Raw genomic sequence first — 24,883 nt, 5'->3', positions numbered from 1 at the left:
GGGAGGGGGGTTTATTCACTTATTTATTTGCATCTCATAAATCCATCTCTCTCCATTTAAAATGGGTGAAAGCAGATTAAAAATGAATCTTCTATACACATCGTCTCCAGTAAAGGGGCTTTCTGTACAGTGTAGTTGGTGTTTACAGTGTGTATCTACACGCGATATGTTACAGTTTGGATGCGTTTCAGATGGCCTAAACCGCAGTAACCCCCCCTCCCCCCCTTCCCTCTTCCACACCGAGTTCAGATGAACTTCTCATCAACCAGCTCGAGTTTTTTGGCATCCGGTCGATGCTTCACCGACCTGCCAGCTGCGATGAAGGCAATCTGAAACAATCCAGCTATTTCTGATAAGAACAAAGGCATCACAGATCTCCATCAGTGGCGCGGCGGCTCTGTGGAGTTAATCATGTCTAAGTACTTCATTTACTGTCGTCTTCATACAATGAATATTCACATACACCGTTGATTTTCTTTGATTACAGGTTTCTGTTCAAAAGGAAGCACAAATTTATGCAGTTGCGATGTCTCTCAATAGCCGGCTCCTCTTGCTACAGTAAAAATATTCCCATCACATCCTCCCTCCTCGCAGCTCTTCCATGTGCTCAGCTGAACACGTCGTATGGACGAGTGATGACTTCGAGCCCCTGCAGGTCTAACAAAAATGCCAGAAAAGACGAGGAGACTGCCCGCCATCGAAAAAGCTATTTTTTTCTTCTTCTTTTCCTTGCGCTTAGACCACTGACTGAAAGAACAAGCACCAAATGCGCCATTTTGGAAAACAAAGGGAAAGTTGGGATTTCCTTCAACACGGCTAGTTTCAATCTGTTCTGCCTTCAAGCAACGTTTGTTTGTTTATGCCGCTTTTAAGGCCTTTATCGCATGAACTTAGAGCATTTTTTTTGTACATTAATGTAAGGCTGAAGGCGTTGCCTTCAGCTAAAGGGTCGAAAAATGACACGTTCTTGTGTCGTGAAGAATAAATCACGTCTAAACGCTCCATCAACCACAATGGCTTCATAGGACTGGAGACAAACTACAGTCCCCATTCCAAGTGACAAAAAAAAAAAAAGGTTTGCCAAGCACACAAACTGAGCCACAGATTCTGTTTTTCTTTTCTTTTTGTTTGGGTTAATTTTCTAAATAGTTCTTTTAAAATGTGCGTCATTAGTGTGTCATCCTGGTGTACGTAAATTACCAACCAAAAGCATCGTGGTGTGCAAGCAGGCTGCAGTCTTAGGTGAACCGGATCACTTCCTGGATCTCTGGCAAAAACCTTAAAACGACAGGCTCCACTGTCACCACACACACACACAAACACACACACACTCTCTCACACACACACTCACACAAAGTTTACTCTTTCAGTTCAGTTTCTTAAATATCTTCTTTTTTTTCTTTTTTTTTTTAAGTCCCCATACTAATTTCTGATATAGTAAAAAAAAAAGAAAAAAAAAAAAGCCTAAAAACGGGAGGATTCGATGGTGCTCCTCTCTGTGGGAGCAACGCTCCGTGCTTCAGATCGGCACAATCCGGACACAGGGCCTTCCCGATGAACATGGCGGCAAGCGCATTCACAGATACAGCGATCCATGCTCAAAGGTCTGCGTGCGCAGGTGTGGTGGTGGATGTGTGGGGCGGGGCGGGGGGGTCACAGCCGTCTTCTAATCTTCATAGGCAGCATGCAAGCACGCAAAAATGTCAAAATTACTGCGGGTCCAACAGGAGAAAAAAAAGAATTTCAGGCACCAGACCCTAATGCTCTACTTTTGCCTTTTACAAGCTCTATAGAACTAGAGCTTTAAAAGAAGAGTTGCGCTTCAACTATAAAATCCTCTCCAAAAAAACAGTCAGTCTCTCTCTGTTTTTTTGTTTGTTTGGTTTGTTTTGTTTTTTAAAACCCAGTCAGCGGCAGGGAGGACATTTAAAAAAAACAAAAAAACATCCATGGTTTCTGTTTCTGAACAGAAAAGCAGAATGCTGAAATGCTTGCATATTTCCATGAGGGGGTATTATGTAATATATAAGGAGTGGGGGGAGGGGACTGCGGCAAAAATGATGCTGCAAATTAGGATTTGGTTTTAAATGACAAAATAGCTTATATACATTGGTGGTTATCTTGTGCAATTTTTTTTCTTTTTTTTTTTAAAGTTAGTATTTCTTTTAATGGCTGTATAAACAGCGTGAGCAGAACGGAAGGAAACGCGGCGCGCAGACTCCTGCCCTCTACTCTTGGCCAAATCCTTCGGTTTCCTCGATGGCAAACAGCAGCTTCTCTTTCAGCTGTTCGTAGCTTTTGTAGGGAGGCAAGTCCAGACGGTTGAAACTGAGAAGACAAAGAAGGAAGAGGAAAGATAAGCAAAGCGTCTTTGGCCTTATCTGATCTTCTGCTACAGCTCGTACACACCTGGCCGAGTGAAATCATGAACAAAGCTTTTAAGCCCTTTTTCTAACAAAAGCAGCTGCAGTGCTGGGTCCGGGCCGGTGCTAAGTTTGGTAATAATTCAACCGCAAACAGCGATTGTGAAGGAGCAACTTCCACAACACATCCGCGTTTAAACTCAGGTCATTTCAATGTTCTTTCTTGAAATAAGCAGACTAAACACTACACTGGCTTTGGATTTTGAAACATGGCGGTCTGGTTAGTGTCAGTCAGCCCATCTTTGCTCTGGCCCTGCATACAGTTGGTGCGTTTATAGTTAAAATAAAAAGAACTGCTTCCAAATGGTTCTGATCCAGCACTGGAACCCCTCTGGGTAGAAAATAAAAACCTTTGTATCCTTAAACTATACAGCTGTGAAAACTAGTTGTTCATTTGTAGCTCCCCAAGGCTCTATTCTCGGGCCTTTTCTGTTTGACTTCTGTTCCACCGCAGCCCTCACACCTTTACGCAGTATTCCTTCTTTTCAAAGACAGCAACCATTTAGTCACACTCTGCAACCAATTATTTTAAACTGGATGCCCCTGAGGCTTCTGTCACACATTAATTGCACCACACAGGCAATATCTAGAATATATATTTGTAGATATCCTTGTTAACCCACCACTATTACTGTTCGTAATTCGCATGTCAGCCCTGCGTGACGACATAAACGTTGGCAAGTTTTTCCACTCAAAAAAACTCAGTGACAGCAGCAAGTGCAACTTGGAAATAGATCTTTTTAAAATCATTGGCATACATTCACTCAAACGGCACACCAGAAAGCAAGAAAAGTGCATGCATATGTAACAAAACGCAGTGTCAGGCATGAAACAAACAGCCAGAGTGTTCAAACGCCTCACAGAACTCTGGTAGTAATTCCTTCACATATCGACTCCTTAAACTCTGGATTTCAGAGTTTCTCCATCCCTCTGCGTCTTGTTTAAGCTTTATGCAGAGCTAACGCTATCATAACCAATATTTCATCATTCTTTGTTTTTTATTAAAAGTGCTGTACTGATGCTGCATTCACGGACTAATGAAAAATCGGCATTCTCCAACTTTCAACCAGTAAAAACTTGAATGCCAATTTGAAAGTCAGATTACCTTATCGTAGCGGCTGCTGGAATGCTGCCGAGACGACTGGAATGTTTTGATAAACTGACAGAACATTCGGAGCAAAATAGCGGTAGAGTACTCACCACGTATGGCTACGAGGAAGCCACGTGTCCTTCCCAACTTTCTCAATGCAGAACTTCTGAGGCCCGTTACTTCCTGGGGTGCAAAAAAAACAAAAACAAAGATTGAGGAGATTTTATTTTTTTTAAAAAGCTCTTCAAGCTGCGCACCTCTCGGTGTGTGTGTGTGTGTATGATCGGACGGTGCATGTGTCGCTCTCGTGTGTCTTTATGTCACTGACCCATGAGTTCAGCAAAGCCGCCCAAAGGTAGCCTGCAGGTTCCGGTGACAAACTGCATGAGCCGCAGCCGCACTTCGTTGTCCACTTCTTTCACCAGCTGCGAAGAACAAAAAAGTGGCAGCAAACACGCGCATCACTGATCACGATACTCGCTAAACATCATTGGCAGAAACGACAGAATATCAGAGACATGAGGACCCAAATGAGCCAAATGTCATTTAAGTAGTTTTTTTTTCAAATGTAAACACCTTGAGGGCATAGTCCTTTCTACAAAATGTGTAATAATAAATATGTAGACACAAGAAATCCCACTCTTGTGTACATGTGACAGTACCTGCCAGAACCAGATGATCTGCTTGCTGTTCCTGGTGTAATGACGATACACTGTGTTTCTCTGCCAGTCCTGAAGGTCTACCTCCTGCATGCCACACAGCATTACCTGGATTGAAACACACATGCACGTAAATAAACAGCACACAGGGCATAGATCAAATAAACAGAGGTATCAGGACAGATGCATTGAACAGTCTCAGAGAATAAATAATTCTCTACACACACCGATATTTCAATTTACTGATGCATAAATAGCTCTGTAGAATGGGGAGGGGGTATTATTTATCAGTGTTAGATTAAAACACAGTGACGAGGGGGAAAAGAAAGAAGTGCTGCTCACCTCTAGCTCCTTTTCATCGAAGTACTGGAGCCACTGAAGTGGAACCACCTCATTGAAGCCATCGAGGAAAGCTTTGGTTTGACGTTCGACTCCACGGGTTAACCTCCACTCTGCCATTAGACTGCAGGCCATACAGCAAAATGGATTTAATACCAGCTTAACGGAACTAATTCCAAAAAATCTAAATCAGTGGTCGGACATGTCTGATGCAACAACCTGATGTACTCCTCCTTGTTCTCCTCAGTGACCCGGATGTTGGCGCCATCCGGTTTGAGGTCATGAGAGTTGATCTTCCCCAGGATCTCCATGTCTACTGAGAAGTACATCTCCAGATCATCACATTCCTTAATGTTGTTGTCCCTGAGGAGAGATGAGATTGGATTGCTGCAACAGCTTAACACAGTACGAAGAGACCAAACCATTCAAACGTTTATGCATGAAAAGTTTTCAGAACAGTGACTTTGTTGGGATTTTCTGATGCTGATAATCAACTTGTCCATCCCATCGTGGCGTTACACGCTTCTTACACCTATGTGGTACTCTTGGACGGCACCTTGTGTATACATGTGACAACAGAACAGCACATTGTTGGCTTCTCTTCAGACTTTATGAGGTTATTCCCAGGAAAGTTATTCTGGCAGTCTAATGCTCTCCACTTCCTGGCTTTTTCTTTTGTTTTTGTCTGTACTCTAACTCACTCCAAACGATCTGCGACTGTAGAGGAATGGACTTATACAGTAGGAGCAAGAGTGAATATGAAAGAAAATGGACACAGTTTAACCAGTTCTTACAATCTAATCTCACACTTGGATACAACAGATCATAGTTCTAATGTCTATTCCCTGTGTTTATTGACCCATGTGGTTCCTTTTTTCAAACTGCTCGGTCAATAGAGGTTTCGTTGAAGCTCTACAATCGCGTTCAAACACCATCACATGGTCTCCTAAAGACCCTTGATAAGGTGTGTGTGATAACTGGGAGGCTCTGATGAGTACTGAGAGCTTCATCAGTGTTTGACTTAATGTGCAGCTTCAACTGAAGCTACAATGCACCGTCTTTGTTAGTTAAGCGGTTCTTTACATTATCTGGCACAATACAAAGCTATTTGCAGTGGACCAACTCCCTTGGCACAACTAAACTGATGGTCACAGTGAAAAAGCAAGAACCTAATAAACTTTAGATAAGGAACAGCTATCAATCTAAAACAAAGATAAATAACATCTAAAGTGACATCAATGCCAAAAGCACCTTTAACTTATCTAACATATCTGACTCAGTCACGTTCCACACTGAGGAAAATGAAGCAGTCTTTCCACAAAAGTTAGGACGATTCTTGATGTTTACCTCCTTTATGTTAGGTGGTCCCCAGAGGCAAAATAAAAAGCTATGACTTCATTTTTCTTCAAAATAAAATCTGACAATCTCGGTTAAATACCCCCGTGAAACAAATAACGCGTGGTGCAGATGCTGACGTCTACAAACAGGAATGAAACCAATCACCTGATCCATATGAGCGAGTTGTAGAACTCTGGGTCAATGGACTCCAGGTCTTTGAGTATCAGCTTCTTGTTCAGCATGCGTTTGTAGAACGGCAAAGAGAAGCCCGTGTCAATGAACTTGCCGTGGAAAAGTGCCTGCAGACATTCAAAAAGAAGATTCTGTTTACCATGCTGGCCCACAACAACGTGTGCACGTTCAGCATTGGTCCCGTCTCAAAATAAATGGCCATCTTTAGCAAAACACCGAAACATTGCAGTGATGATGCTTTGCAAGAGTGTGGGGAGCGTGGGAACGTGCCATTGCAATGAAGCGGCCGATGAAGCAGAAGTAGGAGAGGTGGTCCGGGTTGATGGCCGAGGCCGGGTTAATCTGCAGACAGTAGTTGCTCTTGCCTGCGTACTCAAACAGACAGTACATGGGGTTCAGCACCTCGTGGGACAACAGGAAGAACCACTCCCTGTAAAGTGAGACACAAGAGAGGAGTCAGGGAAACAAGAATGACACATCATCGATCAAAGTTTTCTTTTTAACATTCACACAAAGTAGTTTTAAGGTCTCTTTTACCGGGCTAAGCCACCATAGTCCAGACCTTCCTCGCCTCTGAAAATGACGTACAGCCTCCTCCTCAAGTCATAAGGTTTAAGAGCCATAATCTGACAGATGCATCAAACACAGAAAATCAGATCAAACCCAACGTCATTAACTCTGAAATGATCGTGCAAAGAGATTGTAGTTTAAAATGATGTCAGTTGGTGCTGTAAAACATCTGTTTAAATGGGTGGAGAACAGTAGCAGAAGGACGTTCTTACTTGCTGGAAAGAGTCTTCAAACAGAGTCTGCCGGGACACGTTGATCTTCACATGGCTGGGGAGAGCATTAGACTGAGGGAGGGGAAGACAATTCATTAGTATTGGGACAGCATAAAGAAGAGTGGAAGGATGGTAAAGGCAAAATGGCAAAAGGAAAGTTCCAGCACCTACCTGGCACAAGTAGCGGAAATGGGCAAGCTTCCACCGGAAGCTGCGCTCATATGCAATCTGAGGGCCTTTGGTGCTGAGAAGAGCAAAGAGGAGAGTGTCAGGTGCAAAAGGGAAAAGAATGTCTTCTCTGTGTGGAGTCAGTAGGTTCAATCTGAGTCAGCTATGCAAAAAGGTTCATATTCACAAATGTTTACTTAATTCAAAGGGAAATGGTCACATTTTCAGGGGGACAAATGCAAAGTACAACACTCAAACTGAAAGACGTGGTAAATGTCCACAAAAGCCCTGGTGGGCATCTCTAACTTAATGCTAAGGAGCTGAACGGTTGACACTGACAAACTTTGGGAGACTGGACACTGAATGCTCAATAAACCACGGAGCTGAGCCCAGGCTGCCCCTACATTCTGAAAATTAAAAAAATGTCACAGAATGTCTCCTTAGTAAAGTACACTAAGCACACACAGCTCCACCTTCAATGATGAAATGTTCCTTACACAGAGGACTTTCCAGTGCGGGGGTCACTGAAAGTGGTGGTTCGGGTGTTGTGATCCACAAAATAGCGAACCCCTTCCCGTGTGTACCGGATCTCCCAACCTTCAGGCAGAGGATCCTCATTCTGTAGCCTGCAGGCACACACACACACACACACACACCACCCATTACAATAACTGATGATTGAGAAACATGGAAATGATACATAGGTCCAAACTGAAATGAGGAACGTCTGAGATGTTTACATTATGTAAAACATGAGTGGGATATAAATAAATAAATTAGCTTTAACCGGAGGTAAAATGATGAAAAATGAACACTTCCTATAACCAAATAAATGGTTTGCAGAGCGAGGCTAATCTTTGGACTGCTTTTCAGAACATCAAGTACAATCGAGTATAAATCTTGGGGTATAATATATATTCTGTTGTGGTGACATAACGTGCATTCATCTCCGTTGAATCCACGTGAGATAAGCTTCCCATCGAGCCCAAACTAGTTGTCTTTACCCAATAACTATCCAAGGTCTGAACTGATTTACTGTGGGATTTTTGTACATTGCTTGGTAAAAAAAAAAACTAAAAAAAAGAAAAAGTGAAAGGATTTCGGTTTAACGTAGTAAATATTGTGCTCAGAAATAAAAATGATGAACTTGAACTTAGACAAGTAGTAACTTCTTATCAGCAGACAATTTCTGCATGTTTTGGGGGAAGCCCCCCCCCCCCCCCCCCCCCAAAAACCATCGATAACATTTAAAAAAAAAAGGCCGTGTGTTGCGGTTTGGTTGCGGACACACTGAGCTCACCCTTGCGTTCGAGGGTCTTCCCACTGTGTTGTCTTGGTGTTGTGATTGACAAAGTACACCCTGTCGTTGGAGTCCACACGCCTCTCTGAAGGTGATAAAAACAAAACAAAGTTAGATTCCAGATTCTTCCACGATACCGCCAGGGAGGCAGCCCATTGGTCGAATATTCACAAGCATATCGAGACCTGCAACAACTGGTATGCTCTCCGTCGTGGGAGGAGAGAAAAAAGAAAAGTATGTCCCAATTTACTTTGACATTTACTCATTCAAAGGCAAACAGTGGCTTATTTGGGTTTTATTTACTGTACTTTATATCGTATCCACTTTGTAATTCTCTGCATCGTGTCTGAAACATCCTCACTCAGCTTGCAGAACGTAAAACTTGAGAATTGACAGAAGGAAACGTGAACTCACCCCAACCAGGAGGTAGCGGGCCAAGAGGATCATTCTCAGCAGACATCATGGATGCCTGAAAACGAGGGACGCACACATGCACATCCATTTAGGAGACACCAGGAGGACACAGATCCAAAACATGGATGATGTTGAAATAAAAGAAAGAAAGCATAAATATATTTGATGAGAAATGAGTGTGGGCTGTGTGGCTCGATTCTTCTCGATACATCTCCGCTGTCTGTCTTTTGATTTGTCCTGTAAGCTAAGCGTGATCAGTGAAAAATGACATCACCGCACAGATCAAAGATTTCAGAAGAAGACCCTCACAAAGACATGCAGATGGGGGAAGAAGCTGGGGGAGTGCGTGCCTGAAATTCTGCTTCCAGGCTTTTAAAAGAGGCGAGCTTGATGCCACATTGTAAGATAAGTGAGAAGGGAAGCCCAAACAAACAGAGAAAAAAGCACCCAGAGAAAGAGAAGGTTGGAAAAGACACTGACCATCAGCCAGGGGGGGGGGGGGGGGCAATTAGGAGAGAAAATTTATTGTAAAACAAAACCAACAACAAAACCACAATGACTCTCTGAAAAGAAAACAGAGCTTCTGCAGAGCACTGCAATCCACCTACGGCCTGAGCTACTACAGGCTGCAGAAAAGGGACCGCAGACATAAACTGCAACAGGACATTTAATCATTTTAGTCTCCATCCTAATCAACATTGTGCAAGTGAAAGACTTTTCTCTGCAAACGCAGACTTTAATCTGTGACGAGCTGATAAAGCTCAGAGCTGGAGAGATCCAGTGCGGTTCAGTGATTCTGTAACTCTGATGCAACAAGCGACCGCAGACTGGCACCGTTTGCCTTTGGTTGACTAAACTGGACCCGGATCCTGGGAATTCAAACAATCTATGTGTTCGTGTGGCATTTGCTATAAAAACTGTAAATGCTTCACTCAGTGTGGCCTTTTGTGAAGAGAATCTTGACCTTTCACAAGAAAAGGGGGTAATTTACAAGAGATGGCTATAAAAACTAGCACTCAGGTCAATGAAAAGTTACAAATTCACAAAGGAAGGACAGACCGATCATGTTGCTTTTAGCGGACATTTTAAAGGCCACTCATTTACATTTACACATCTTAAGATCACAGGTTAAAAGTGGAAGTTGGTCAGTCTCTTTGCTCTAATTAGATCCTTCCCAACATTCGTGACGGTGATCTTGAGAGGTGAAATCAGAAGGGATCAAACCAAAATCATTATCCATCAGAACTATCCCGGGATCTTTAGAGGATGTCTCCGCGTGACAGTTTATTCTATTGCCCCCAGAGATAAAAAGGCAGATAATAAACCTGTTATCAGAACGAGGCAGGCTCTGTGATCTCAAGATAACAAAATAATCAACTCTGGATCTTAAGATAAGTCCATCAAAGGGACTTCGAACAGCTTTTACGAATCAAATCAAATCAAATCCAACAGCTGTGGAAAAAAAAAGAAGGAAAACAGAAGAAAGACGGGGTCGGGGGCACATTGAGTGGGTGTGGTGAGGAGTGCCTTACGGAGTAGAGGTATCTCTGGTTAAACTGGTGCATAGCTCCCTGCAGCTGGCTGCGCTGGCTCTGCCACTGCTCAAAATTGCGAACCGACTCCATAGTGGGACGCTGCCAAGTGGTCGTGCGGGTGTTGTGGTCCACGTAATAGATCCTGCCCCGATCATCCACTCGCCGCTCCCATCTGGCAGAATGAAGGAGACGGGAAAGGAGGGAACACATCAGTAACAGCCGTTACTGATAACTGAAACTGAATTAGAACCGATTCAAGGTACGGAACTGGAGCCACTTCAGTTTTGTAAAAACTATTTAATGAACTCGCTGTTGCTCTTTCACACTTGGAAGTGTTGGATGCTTTCCTGTATGTGGTTTATCTTACGCTGTGGTGCTTGTTTTGCTTCAGCTGTCAGAAAAAGGACAACCACCCCTGCTTCTGTTCAGACACAATGTTTCTCTTTTGTTCGTTACTGTGCTGCTGATGTGTGTCCTTGAATTTGGGGTTGTGGCTTCTGAAAGATGACTAAATCAAGGAGTGCGGTTACTTCCTGAGTACCCAAATCAACCTCCTTCTTTCAACATGCTCCTATGTATCCTAATGAACAAAATAACCGACTTAAGAGAGATAGAACCGCCTGAATCTTGTCTTTGGCTATTCAGCTATATTCATAAATCAGGACACTTAATTACAACAATTTACATGAACATGTCATAATGCATGGAAACACAACTGACGCAAGTGAAAGAAACATCCCTGAAACGAACAATAGCCTCGATTTACAGCTGTATCAGGTGTCATTATGATGTTTCAAGTACCAAAGTAAAATAAAACACCTGGTTAAAAGGAAAGATTCCAGTTGACACAGAATGTGCAATACTAACCCTTGTGGCAGTGGCTGTGGTCTTTCCCATGTAGTCGTCCTGGTGTTGTGGTCTACATAATATGTTCTCCCATGAGGGTCTTTTCTCTGCTCCCACCTAAAACAACAAGTTCAAATAAAGTTTCAAAAAGTTATTTAAGCATTCAAAAAACTAGACTTTAGTATGAGCATCTAGTTCATGCTTCTTTGTGTGATGACAGCACTGAAAGGCACACCGACTATAAACAGGAATGGTATGTAGAAAATGAGCGTCTGGAGGTGCTTTTTACCCCGGCGGTAGAGGATCTGCGGCCGCAGCGTTCGGGGCCTGCTGCCTGGGTTTGACCCCATCTGTAGCTGGAGCTGCACTGCCACCACTGCTGCCACCACCTTCAGCTTCTGAAGCGTTCGCCTCGCCCGGAGCTGCGGAGGGGGAGGGGGATGAGGGGGGTGCTGTGACGGTGGTGGCCCCCTGGGTTGAAGAGGCGAATGTGGTGGTATCAGCAGCAGTGCCGTCGGCAGGCTTAGCAGCATAAGACGAGGCTGGAGAAGGCGAGGAAGTCGGAAGGGTTTGGGATGTGCTATTTGGTGCCGTGTCAGAGTCTGGAGGGGCAGCGTTTTGAGTGCGGTCCTCTTGGTCACCAGCAGGGGGCAGCACATCACTTCTTGCAGACGATTGCCTGACAGCAGCCTCACTGGACTCCCCGTTCACTGCAGGCCAGTCAGAATAAGACAGTGGTGCTTTTCACTTATATGGACTACCTATGTGATCCATGCAATACTTCTATGTTACTGCAAAGTGCTTTTTCAGCCTAGAGGGATGCTTAAGTCTGGAAATTGTTTTAGGAATTTAAAAATTATTCTAAAAATCAAAAGGGAAGCTATTCCCCACAACATTTGTGACAAGTAAGTGTGGCATTTTGGACTCGGCACCACAGAAACATGATGCTAAGGATGGAACAGAAACATTCAGACTCAACCCTAAAATATCCAGTGGCACCACAGATCAGAGAAACTAGTCCAACTGTACCAAACTAACAAATTAACTTTCATTTCTAGCGACAGCCCTAAGTCAGGTGAGTTAGTTACATTAGCAGACAATTAATATTCTCTCATGGTGCTCAGCTGCCCTTCACAATCCACTGCACTCTGCTTTCCTTTTCCATCCATTATCTCTCCGTGGAGTTCGAACAGAGGTGCTGACAGCAGCTGACTGCAGGGCTCATTAAATGAAAACCAATCCACTGCTCTTCTTTCCTGCTCGCTACTGCCACATGAACCGTGAAGAACATAAATTCAAAGAGGCCTGAAACCATCCCTGGCGACACACTGAGACATCTGCTAGAAAAATTTTTTTAAATTGGCATATTTGACGTAACGGTATCCTACACAGTTCACGCTCTGCAAACATCCTGACAGAATTTCAACCGAGTATTCTACAGCGTGAAAGGGAACGTGGCGTGAAAAGGTCAACCGCATCGCACTCTACAGACCTCAGGCTCCCAGGAATGTAGTTTTTAGACCAAACAAGTTGCTATAAAACTTGCACAACGTGAAATGCACTCACCCATTCTGGTCTCGGTGTCACTGTCTGAGGGTTGGTGGACTGGGGTGGAGTTGGGTGTTGTGTCTCCGTTGACGACATGATCCAGAGCAGAGCTGCAGGAGCTGGACGGCACCTGAACATCTGCACCACTGGAAGCCGAACAGGAACCTGACCTCGGGCCTAAATCTGTTCCATTCACCGTGCTTTAAGAGAAAACAGAGGGGGTTCTGTTGATTTAGACGATGTGTACCGTCTAGGCTACTTCCTCAGATTACATTAGAACTACCTTTTGTTGAGGTAGGCGCAAAAGGTAATAAGATGGGATTAACGTTACGAGCACAGCAAGGGGAGGGGGGGGCTCAGAAAGACAGATGCCATAACGTCCAAGCTGTGACAAGGTAAGAGGCGTGTGTCCAGCTGCCATCAACCGACTAATCAGTCGGCACATTTATGAGGTAATGTAAAAATGTAAAAACGTAAAAAAAAAATAATTTGCAGCCTTTTCCAACTAACAAAATCAGATCCACATTATATGGTTCAGTTAACCATTTAGAAAAACTGAATTCCACAATTTCAATCGATCCAGGAGACTTCCCTCAGACCTGCATGCAGGGTGGTCGGTGGACGAGTAATCAAAGTCAGCTGTTAAATGCACCATGATACACTAAATATCGTCAAAACAAATAAAAGACTGACCCCACTGTAAAGGTCAGAAAACAGCAGCCCCATAAAGTGCTCATCACGAAACCTATTGCCTTCACAAAGCTCAGATTTAATGTAGGACCAGTAAATATTTAACTTTGCACTCAGTGAACCGCTTTATATCCATTTAAAAAACCAAAGAAAACAGTTCAGAGGGGTCAGTTTGGTACGACTACAGATGACTGCCTGGTGCTTGAGCTTGTGGCCTGCTGTTTGGAATGTGTGCAGATTTCTATCGTTGAGATTCTACTTAAGGAGACAGATAAAATGAAGACTTAATGTTGTTAAGTATTCATTTAAGTTCACCTTTACTTTACGTACAAGACGGATGGATAGATAAATGAATGAAATGTTTCAATCAATCATTCTTACTGTGCTGAAAAATGTATTCTGTCAAAGAAAATGGAGGCATTTTCAACACGATGATCTCTACTCGGTATATGATGTGCTTTTTTTTTCTTATTTTAAAAATCAAGTAAATTAATAATAACAGCGCTGGCAAAACCTTCCTACTCCAGACGGATGAAGTAGACGTGTGACACTCTCTGAAGGCTCTACTCGCCCCGGAGATCTAACTTTTTTGGCCAACAGAACAGTTCTAACCGGAAGTGTTGTAAATTCTTATCATCAGGGACGGGCTGTGATTGTACAGTGTGTGACTGTAGATCATTTGCATTGGCTTGTTGCACATAAACATTGATAATTTGAGCTCTGTTCCCCGTCTCTTATCGGAATTTCCTCGAACCTCTTGAGTGATTCATTGAGCTGCAGCCGAAATAAGAAGTGAAACACGGTTATTGAAGAGAACCGTCAGGTTCACAGTTTTACTCGTACGGCACCTTGCTCTGAAAGGAAAAACCAATCAGTGCTTCAAAACGTAACATAACCAGAAAAATAAAACACATTGAGACAGAAAAATACAGTGAAAACTTCACTAATCTAAAGCTTGAATAAATAAGTAGGTCTTCAGCTGCTTTATAAGTAACAACAGTTCTGTATTTCATGTTATCATCACCTTATCATCCCCAAGGGCATGCATTAACTAAGGCTGTGCGTTTTTAAGAAGCCACGCATAGTTATGTTTGATAAAGGGATACACTGACATATGTTTCATGTCATTTTTCTGTTTTATTGCAATCTAAAGGGTTAGGGTTGGGGGGCATGAAAACCTATTCTCCTGGACTTCCAAAAATAAAGTTAGAAAGTTTCCAAGTTGTCCCAATTCATCTTTAAATCCACTTAGAATAGTTCATCATCAGTCTCCACATATTACTCCCCTATGACGGGTGTGTTTTGTAAATGTTCTAAAAGTCTGATATATCCCACTGAAAGAAGTATTCAAAGTCTTTGTTACGAAACACAATGGGGTTTTTTTTCCCCCACTGACTGGAAGAGGCGTTGCTGCATTGGAAAAAGATGACGTCAAGTCCTTCTGTGGAAGAGCTTGTCAGAGTTTATCAACACTTGTTACGAAGGACCAACGCAGTTTGTGACTGTCAAATCTAATCAAACCACGACCACACACAGCAGACCGGCTGAGGTTTTCTGTGGCATACAAATAATATCCAACATGAGATTTGATGTGGTTTTATTTAAATATGGACTAATATGAGGTTGCAGCATTCTGATTCTAAGTGGACCCATTTTTGTGTCTTAAAGGATCCCTGCTTCTTTTAGAGATGTCTGATTCAAACCCAGTTAGCCGTACAGTAGAGGACGTAAGGGGACATCAGAGAGTTTAAAAAAAAGAAAGAAAGAAAGAAAAAGGAATAAGAAAGACAGGACACAGACTCTCCTACAGCAAAACAGAATAATAGTATCAACAGTCATGTGAAATATATCATCATGTATTCCAACACTGGCTTATTGTGATGGAACTCGGCTTACATACTGATCAGTCTGTTAGCATTCTTTTACTTGAGGATAAGCATGCTCCTCAGTCTAAAAAGGAATCCAACCAGGCCAATAACCCTTTTAGGGAAGGGAATGTGTGGAGAAACATAAAATACCTGAAAACGACAGGTTCAGTTAATTTACCTATTGGCAGCCCTTGAGGAAGAGGAGGACGAGTCTCCATTTTCATGGATGGCCTCACCGTTCTGTTGCACTTCTGCAGACGATTTAAGAAAACAATGTTACCCCCGAGACATGCGCAACAGTGTTTTTAGTAGATTTTAGTCGTATTTTCATGTGAATTTCCTTGATTAGCATGCAATGAGGTGGAAACTGAGGACACGCCTACACCCACCCCTGACATAAATACTGAGCTCACTGGTGCCATTCGCTGCGTTGCCGTTGGTAAGTGGCGCCAGTTCTTCCTGGTCGGTGACAGTCAGTCCATCGAGGTACATCGTCAGCTCCCCCACGGGCACAATGACCCCCTTCTGCTCTGCATTCAGCTTCAGCACCTCCTTCACATTCTCCACTGTAGAGCAAACACAAGGATGGTGTGGAAGAGGGGTCACAAATGAGCGACATCAAGGAAAAAAAAGATACCGTTACACTTGAAAACACCTTTATAAGTGATGTTTAGATCTATGTAGCAAATTCATGCCTATACTGGTTAGTCTGACAGGATAATATTAAGCTGCTGGTGCCACAACAGTGTATGCTAAACAGTGAGGCACATTCCACCCTATATTTTCTTTAACAATGTTGTTTGAGGCCTCCTAATCATACATTTCCTGTCATGCCGCTCCAAAGCTTGAATTAAGTCCAGCGTGGCTTTGCCCAGCAGAGCGTCCGCTTTCAGGGTGTGGTGACTCCATACTTTGAAATCCACCTGTGTGTGCGGCGTAACATTCCTAGAAAACCAAAGACAAACGAACACGTGTAACATCACAACTGTGCAAAGAGACACGGTTGAAAAATAGCACTGTCGGGCATAGACTGGTAGACGTCACTTTATTTTCTGCCCAGTAGAACAAAATGCAATAAATTAAGCTTTTGTAAACTGGGATGAATCTCTGTCTTTGAATCTCTCTCTGTTTTCAGTACCAACTTGACTGCCACGAATGGTAACGCAGGGCCAATTAACAAAATAGTGTAGAGAGTAACATCTGCTCCCCGTTCAAAACAAATCTGCCACGAGCAGCTCATATAATGCCACCGTATTGTGTTTTTTTCCTTTTCCTCCGGAGACAAAATGAACACAACGCAGTCATTCTTTTAAGGGCATATCAGAAACATGAGCAGGACCCACATCGGCTTGCAAAACGTCACTCAGCAGCACCCCGTCCTGTCTGCGATAATTAGCCAATCAAAACAATTAATGACATGTTTCTGGCATTTGGTTTGAGCCATTCGGACACCGGAGAGCTGCAATGGTCAGACTGCTGGCTCTGCTCGTGTGATTGTACAAAGAGCTCTGTGTGCTGTCATACAGCCGCCCCCCTTTTTCTTTCAAATGATTATCAGATGAGTCACCTTAGGGTTCTTGTGTAATTATACTTAGAATTTAGGAGCATGTTTCAACAACCTTATTTTTTATTATGTAAGGTGCAGCACAGAATATTAGCAGGTCCAACTCCAGTGCCCAAAAAGGCAAAGTACAAAGGAAACAAATATCTGTTGCTCAATTTCCTTCCGTGACTAACATTTTATGTGAGCTCGAGCCCTTTTGGAGAGCATGTTTTCAGGGTTAATCATATCTACATGGCGCGGGAGTGAACTGTTAAGCTCAACTTGATCTTTATTTTATCCTCTTTAAAAATGAGTACGTTGGTTTGTGAGTCTTCTCTCATTTATTTTCAAAAGGAAGCGCACCGCGATAGTTGACCCTTCCAGCACACAGAACTGCTGGATTCAAAATCTATATCCCTTCAACAGACATAAAAGGATGAGGAAAAACGATGAAGGTCAATTTCAGGTAAAGAGATCCAAGTTCAACACAGAAAAGTCAAAATGACTGCGCCTTACAGAGTGAGCCGCTCGTCCCATTTGGGGCTGGAGGAGCTGTGGGATTTTGCTGTGCGGCGCGACTCTCCTTCTGCTGTCACCTCCACATAAATGGCAGCCCCAAACAGACTCTTCTTCCGCTTGAGTTTGGCACAGGAAACTGGTGGAGAGTAATCGAAGGAAGCAAAAAAAAAAAGAAGACCTTAAACCAAAATGTTCATCGCAAAAATGTGTAACCCGTGTGCCGGGACTCACCAATGGCATGGAGCTGCGACGTGCGTCTGTGGTTAGGGCTAGTCTCTGCTCTAGATGAGGCCGTGGCCATGTCATACACTGCCGTGAGAAGCCTTCAAAACATGAGCAAAACAACACCAGATTGTTCTCAGTTTTTGTTGCATTTGTTAAGGAAGTTTGTTAATGAGGTCCAACGGGTTCTTAGCAGCACCTTAAGGTGGGTGCAAGTTTTCACAGCCCAATGTTGCACTGGAATAAGATGAGCCATAGCAAATTCCCACAGACAATGAAGAGAAAAATCATCTATACTCACAACTGATGTGTTTTGCTAGCCCCTCTGGTTCAGCCCACTCCGTGTCCCATGGTTCCACTGAAACAGAGACGAGCAGGTTTGAACACCACCGCCACAAGTGTACAAGTACGAAATCTTAACCGTTTCCTTTCTTTTAGCAGTCCCAGTTTACAACGATGACATCAAAATGCACGATATGGAAAAAATGTTCCGTTTAAAGCGTCAATTTCAAGGTGAGCGTTAAAGCTGCTCATGAAATCACACTTTACTGCAACTTAAAAGGAGCTCAATTCAAAAGGCAGGAACAATGTGTGCCAGAAGTGATCAGCGTGTATCTTTTAACACAGAGAGAGGGAGTGAGTCAAGTAAAAACTCATTTAAGGTTTTACTTGCCCACTGGTCACAATAAATTTCATTAACTCTTGCACATAAAACTGAAATAATACGAGTCCAATTTTATCCATTACATAAAGTAAACCAGTAACATTAACACTTCTACCAATGTACAGCAAGGGGGAGACAGAATAGGAACCCAGGAAAGCCATGACACCTGGAGAAAACTGAAATTCAGCTGTAGTGTGTTCAGATTAACATGCAAACACATTCCAGGGCTCAGTTTAAACGCTTCAGATTCTATAAACTTACTGAAAAGCAGAAAAAAAAGATACATTTATTATGTAATATGTGCCTCAGAAATACTGACTCTTCTTCTTTTCTTTCTTTTTTTTTTATTTAATCACCGTTTAATCAGTGATATGAGGAATCGTGACACCCGTTTTCATCTTGAACGAATATGTACGACCTCAAGAACCCGCCGGCCAGATCGATCAGCTGAGAAATAACTAGCCACGGTCAAACTTTACCTCCAACTCAAACATGGAAGACAGATCTGGGAGCTTTTGGAGCTGGTGATCCATGGAGTTGTTTGGTTGTTAGCTCCCATCACAAACTTAAAAGGGATTTGTAGTTTTTGCACATTGTCATATATTGTCTGCTGCTTGACAGTAGCGGGCTCAATATAAATATTTGCCCTTCAATCTAGCCAAGCAACTCAAAATAGACAACTACTACCAGCCTGAGAGAGGCAGAGAAGGCCACTTGTGTTTTTGCCTCTCAGAATATTTGCATTACCCTTTACTACACCATCACCTGTCAAGTAGCCATAGAATGTGATTTGTGGACATCAAAAGCAACTCATTTGTATTCAACATACAGTTTGTACATTCCTGATGTGGAACACTGACATGCTGCTATTTAAAAGTGTTTTTTTTTCTTCAAAAAAACAACAAACATCTCGTGAAATATTCATTTGCAGCAGTATCGATGCTTAATGTACCATCTTGATCATCTGCAGAAAACCTACGGACAGACTGACAGCTGAACACGGCTCAGTGCTGGGTGTTGCAGCAGCATAGAAGTCATTTTAAATGCTTTTCAACGTTGTGAGAGCTCTAGACTGCAACCACTTCAGTCAAATTTTGCGACCATTTTTGGTCCACGAGGCACACCAGTACAACATATCTTAATATACACCAAGAGGCCGAGAAGCTGTGTGTGCGTGTGTGTGTGTGTGTGTGTGTGTGCGTGTGTGTGCGTGTGTGTGCGTGTGTGTGTGGGTGTGTGTGTGTGTGTGTGTGTGTGAGAACCTGTCTCGGTAATGTGTTTACATGACGTTAGAAAAAGAAAAAAAATCATAATGTTAGTCTGACCAATAATGGACTTTTAAAATGCATGTAAACACATTAATCAGGACATAGGAAAAGCAACACCCAGCAGATTTGGTTGAGGATCGACATGCCTTCTGTACATGCCCCATAAAAAAAAAAATCTTGTTGCATCTTTATAGTTTAAGTGTATATCGATAGAGCAGAACTCCAAAAGCTGCTCTCATCCACACAATTACTTTTGTCGGACATTAAACAAGTCAGATTGAGAGTTAGTCATTCCCTCGCGGTCACTTAAAGGGGAACTCCGTTTTTTTTTTTAAAACCTAGACCTTATTTCTGGCATGAAATACGTTCATCTACTCACCGAGAACAGTTTGGCGAAAGTCGGCGTCCTTCGAAAACTATTTAGAAAACTCACGACCGGAGTATATCCATATATAATAGAGTGAACAGGGCAGGGACGATGCAGCCTCTAAATAAGGCATTATCTGTCTTTATTTCACCAATACTTTAAGACGAATGAATGAACGAACGTGTACTATTGCTCTGTTAGCACATAGCTACTGTTATGTGGCTACTTGCAGCTATAGGAGAGCTAATGGAGGGAATTCTACACACACCTCTACTGGGATCACTTCATGCAGCTTCATCCACACGCGGATGAAGTGGGGATGAAGTGGTCCCAGAAGAAATCCCTCCGTTAGCTCTCCTATAGCCGCAAGTAGCCACATAACAGCACCTATGAGCTAACAGAGCTATAGTACACGTTCATTCATTCATTCTTCCTAAAGTATTGGTGAAATAAAGACAGATAATGCCTTATTTAGAGGCTGCATCGTCCCTGCCCTGTTCACTCCATTTTACGCCGATCGCAAGTTTTCTAAATAGCTTCCGAAGGACGCCGACTTTCGCCAAACTGTTCACGGTGAGTAGATGAACGTATTTCATGTCAGAAGTAAGGTCTAGGCTTAAATATACCGGAGTTCCCCATTAAAGTATTTCCAGACTGTCGTTCTTCTCTAATAAAATCCTGATTTTATAACTGCAGCACCGTCTGACAAAAATCACCTTTCAGGTGACATATAGACAACTTCTGTGCAGTGAATTTGTCAACACTTACATGTACAAATATCGCACAGAGAGAGAGACAGAAGTGGCAGAATTTCTTGAATGTTCACTCAAACGGGGCGCGGTGCTGGGAAAAGGACATATCTCGATTTCGCTGCTGTGCACATATACTGTTACAAGGACGGTGGTCTGGTTAAGTGGCACAGTCAGGCTCTAACCATAGCCAGACTGACTTAACTGTGCCTGTAACCGTACTGACATTCACCATCAAAACAAAACTGCGCCACTCCAGCTGTCAGTTCAGTAAGCAGCTTAGTTTCGCCAAACTCAGCCCTCTGAACTATGGAGTACATTTCAAAATCAACAAACATGAAAACGTGTGACATTACAGTCCACACAAGATGATGAGGATAAGATGTAGAATCAGCAGGAAAAAAGTCTGCAATGCCACTTATGAGGAAACACCCCCACGAAGCGCAAAGAGCTCTCCAAACACAGTTGTGGAGAAGTGCAATTCAAGCGTGGGCTGTGAAAAAACCCCCCAATGCTTTCAAAATCCCACAGACCCCTATTAGATCCTTCATCACAAAATTTAAATAATAGAACCACCTAACTTGAAGGAGCTGGAGCAGTTGTGCTTTGAAGAAAGTGGCTAGATGTGGCAAGGTCACGGTGACATCTGAAGCGAGGTCTGTAAGCCTGTTGTTTTTCTTTAAAGCTTTGAAAGGGTAGCCTGAAGCCCAGATAATGAAAAACATTCGGCACCTCCTAAACTTACATCAGGTACTTCCCTTGGTATCCGGTCAAAATATAGAAGTGGTGAGAATGATAATACGTTTGAAATTCTAGTATTGTGGAATCCCTAAAAAAAAAAAAAGAGGCAGCCTTTTATATGAAAGACAGCTGTCTGAGTTTTGAAAACACTAAATAGAAAAAGCTTGTATCTGTCAATGAAAATGTACATTTACATAGTAAATTTGAGGGATGCAAGACAATTGATTGCTGAATTTTTAGTCCTCACATCTGTGTGTTGTCATTGGCTGGTTTCTACACCCCCACTGCACAGGAGGTGCAGCCCAAAAGCGTCCCAAATAGAACAAATTAAGAAGAAACAAGAGAAATACCATTAGAGGGCATTGTCTCTGCCAAGAAACAGACTACCACACACTTCTTGTAAACAATAATACTTAGAGGGAATAATTTGGTAATAGTCATTACCTTGTTGCTTTATATTCTGCATATAATGCCTTTTATATAGTGTACTAAGTATGTCTGTATTTTCTCTGGAATGCTGTGTAACTGCCTGCTTATCTTTTCTAAAGTGTTGTCAGCCTGCAGTGTTGGCGTAGGGGTGGATTTGCTTACAAAACAGCCAACACTCAGCTACTGCAAGACAATGCCCTTCAAATTTAGCAAAAACTTGGTTGACGGAGCTTAGAAAATGGCTTCAAGGAGTGACACACAAAGAATTTAGAAACAGCTGTTTTAATCATTTTCTTTAGACCATCAGGCACCCCTAATCTGTGATAACTGCAATGTTTAGGAATGATGGCGGCTCGGTGGCTTAAGCAAGTTGCCACTTTGTCGGACCATTCAGAATCACCATGATTGTGGTCACAATTGCTAAACAACAGTTATTACTGGCTTTACATTATGCATTTTCTTAGCCTAAAAAACATAATTTTATGTGTGGCTTTTTGTTTAATTTCATCTACAGTTGAGACTAAAAAACAATCAAAGAATATTGGAAAAAATGTGCGCGAGTGTGGTGGGGGACACGGGCTCATCTGATCAGGATGGTGGCCCTGAACTGATGGGCCTTTGTCAGCGGATGGCCGGGGTCACCGCGAGGCTCAGGCAGCAGACACACGCACATCAGGAGGCTTGCATGGAATTGATCAAGATGGCGATGAGGTGCCAAAGCATTGCCAACAGTAAGCCGACAGATGTCCAGTCAAATTCAAAAAGAAAAACACGCTGTTCAGACTCCTGACCGTACCTTCATCTCACATTACAACATCAATATAACACGCCACTTACGACCAAAACAATTGGTTAAAGGAATTTTAACCATGGATGATAAAAGGATGAATAGTGAATTATCAAATACAACTAAATTAAGTGATTTTTTGTTTGACTGAAAGACACTTGTATAGTTGGGAAGACAATACACTCAGCTTCCAAAATCTGATCTGATGTGAAATCATGTGAGGGACGGAAAACTAAATCAGGCTGCAGTCTTGTACTGGGGCAGCGACTGTGCTCGTGCGTGTCTGCAACAGTAAGCACTTTGAAATGGTAACAATCTTTAACTTCTTGTTCATCTCCGTAACAAACAAGAAGCAATATTCAGTCCTCACAACTTATGTTTACGGCACACTAGAGAGGTGTCAGCAGGCTTTTTACTCCACCTGCCCCCCTTCAGAGCTGTAGAAGGGGGCTGAAAGGTACATTTCAGAGCCAAAAAGCAAAAAGGTGCAGCAAAAAGAGAGTTTTCAAGACGGAATTCCTTCCTAATATGCAGATAACAGTATGTGACAGCCTGAACTGACAAACCACTGCTCACAGCAGGCACAGCAAGGCCCTAAGAATCCTAAAATACAACAGGAGAATGTTTAAAAAAAAAACACATCATCAGCCTGGTGCATGATCAATTCTGGTGCATATGAAACCTCTACAGAGAAGGAAAATGGAAGGTCAGCGAGCCTGAAGTCGACCTACTGACAGGCATTCTCATCGAGTATTAGCTGAGCTCAGGTAAACTAAGAAATGCCACGTCTTTGTCACCCATCGGTATTTAATTCAAACACCACCATAGAAACGTAGAAAGTGCCATTCAAGCGTTTTTGGACATTTGAACATTAATAGGTAAACGTGTCCAAACTTTCGGAAACATTGCTCCTGTTCAATATTTACAGTAGATGGGGCTCTGCGGAAATGTTCCATCAATGCTTTGATAAGTGGCAGCATCTCAGCACCGTGTTTACCTGAAGGAAGACGTGTTTAAGACAGCACCTTCAGTGGCAGACACGTAACCGGTGTGGTCATCAGAATACGAAGTTCAGTAAACATGAACTAACAGATTATACGTAAACAGACTGATCCCACTTTCAAACTACCACAGACTATGAACTACAGAACCCTTGTGGATATTCAAACTGCCGATCATAACACCCATACTCTATATGAATTTCGAACATTGGCTAACTTCGGGCAGTCTCCTTACATGCTACCCCTCATAAAGTGTAACTTAATATGAAACTACGAGGCTTTATATACTCAATCTTTTAGATCAAGGCAAATGCTTGGAAACTAAGCTTTACTTGCACTATAAATCACATACGAACTGTGTCTGTCAGATACTCGATGAACGACTTGTAGCTACGTAGCGGCACTGGTCTGCACCGAAAGGCTAAAGCCAGCTAGCTTGCTCAAAAAGCTACAAGGTGAAAAAAAAAAAAACATTTTTCGCGTTATTTTAATTTGCAGCTACCTTAGTGCTAGCTTCCTGTCATATTACCGACCGTTATATTGTCTAACTGGCTTACTATGTGGTGGTATTTAGACATAGAAACGTAACGTATTTGTTTATTCTTAAGCTATGCGATGTGTAGTAACGTTAAAGCGAACACGGTTTATGTGGCAAGCCATCATTACAAACTTAGCCAAGTTAGCGATTATCCAATTGCTTCCCGCTAGCCCCGGCTCGCTAAGTAACTTACTTAGCATATTGGCTAATTGTCCGCCATCACATAAAGCTAGTAAAGCTGTTTGGCTGAATATGGAGAGAGTGCATGTTTAACATTTCGAGAAAGTCATTTGTCATGGGCTAACTGACAGTAGCACCGCTGTTTTACCTTGTTTGCTGCTCCGCTCCTTCCCTACTGTCTGCGGTTCACTAACACCACGGCTGTCGGTAACCGTACAGGCCCCACAGTGCTACGGTTCTATTGCCATCTCTGTACAGATGCTTCCGACTAGAAAAACACACGCGCGACAGGCGCGCCACCCCAAATATTGCTGTGTAATAACACCGAACACAGGAGTTACAGTCTGATGTTGTTTACAGCACCGCGTCGCTCCGAAAACAGTTTGAGACGGTTAAATCAAAGCAGATGTCCCCCTGATCAACACTTATAAGTGTTATTTAATTTAATTTTTTTTTTTTACCCGTGATAATTCATATTCTTACTGAAGGCACAGAAGCTGCACTCTTGGCTTGTCAACTCATTGCGAATGTGAAATTAAAAAATAACACCCAACCCCCGATCCCTCCATTTTTAAAAAGTGTGTATTTAATTTACGTTTAAGTTCATATTACTGACTTTAGTTGTGTTTGGCCTACTTTAAAAATGTAACAATTTCCTGGAGGTGCAGACCCAAATGGATCTC

General features: G+C 42.6%; 1 protein-coding gene across 2 annotated transcripts; it reads right to left on the bottom strand.

The window, feature by feature from the left end:
* Positions 1 to 6: 6 nt before the first annotated feature.
* On the bottom strand, positions 7 to 24,510 carry LOC140284880 (NEDD4-like E3 ubiquitin-protein ligase WWP1). Of its 2 annotated transcripts, none has more exons than XM_072378888.1 (25): positions 24,349 to 24,510; positions 17,778 to 17,834; positions 17,486 to 17,577; positions 17,252 to 17,390; positions 16,013 to 16,137; positions 15,582 to 15,758; positions 15,371 to 15,443; positions 12,653 to 12,834; positions 11,376 to 11,796; positions 11,108 to 11,203; positions 10,238 to 10,412; positions 8,706 to 8,760; positions 8,292 to 8,376; positions 7,489 to 7,617; positions 6,995 to 7,067; positions 6,824 to 6,895; positions 6,579 to 6,667; positions 6,312 to 6,471; positions 6,015 to 6,148; positions 4,731 to 4,874; positions 4,515 to 4,635; positions 4,176 to 4,280; positions 3,842 to 3,938; positions 3,624 to 3,696; positions 7 to 2,328 (listed from the first exon to the last, which is right to left on the bottom strand). In XM_072378888.1, the coding sequence occupies exons 3-25, from the start codon at positions 17,553 to 17,555 to the stop codon at positions 2,229 to 2,231; spliced, it is 2,895 nt and encodes a 964-aa protein (XP_072234989.1). In that variant the 5' UTR covers positions 17,556 to 17,577; positions 17,778 to 17,834; positions 24,349 to 24,510; the 3' UTR covers positions 7 to 2,228. The 2 variants fall into 2 exon arrangements, with proteins under 2 accessions (XP_072234989.1, XP_072234990.1); XM_072378889.1 differs by having other exon boundaries at positions 15,606 to 15,758.
* Between the last annotated feature and the right edge of the window lie 373 nt (positions 24,511 to 24,883).

The sequence above is a fragment of the Leuresthes tenuis genome, unplaced genomic scaffold (genome assembly GCF_036924035.1).
Source record: "Leuresthes tenuis unplaced genomic scaffold, fLeuTen1.0.hap1 SCAF_24, whole genome shotgun sequence".
Lineage (NCBI taxonomy): Eukaryota > Metazoa > Chordata > Actinopteri > Atheriniformes > Atherinopsidae > Leuresthes > Leuresthes tenuis.
This window is presented reverse-complemented; position numbering and strand designations above follow the sequence as displayed.

Bases quoted from the DNA above. Each gene is read 5' to 3' on its own strand.
- LOC140284880 (XM_072378888.1), bottom strand. From the start codon at position 17,555: ATGGCCACGGCCTCATCTAGAGCAGAGACTAGCCCTAACCACAGACGC. The intron at 15,444-15,581 runs GTGGGTGTAGGC...AATCGTCTGCAG, and splicing joins GCTCAGTATTTATGTCAGGG to AAGTGCAACAGAACGGTGAG. The intron at 6,668-6,823 runs GTAAGAACGTCC...TGCATCTGTCAG, and splicing joins TTGAAGACTCTTTCCAGCAA to ATTATGGCTCTTAAACCTTA.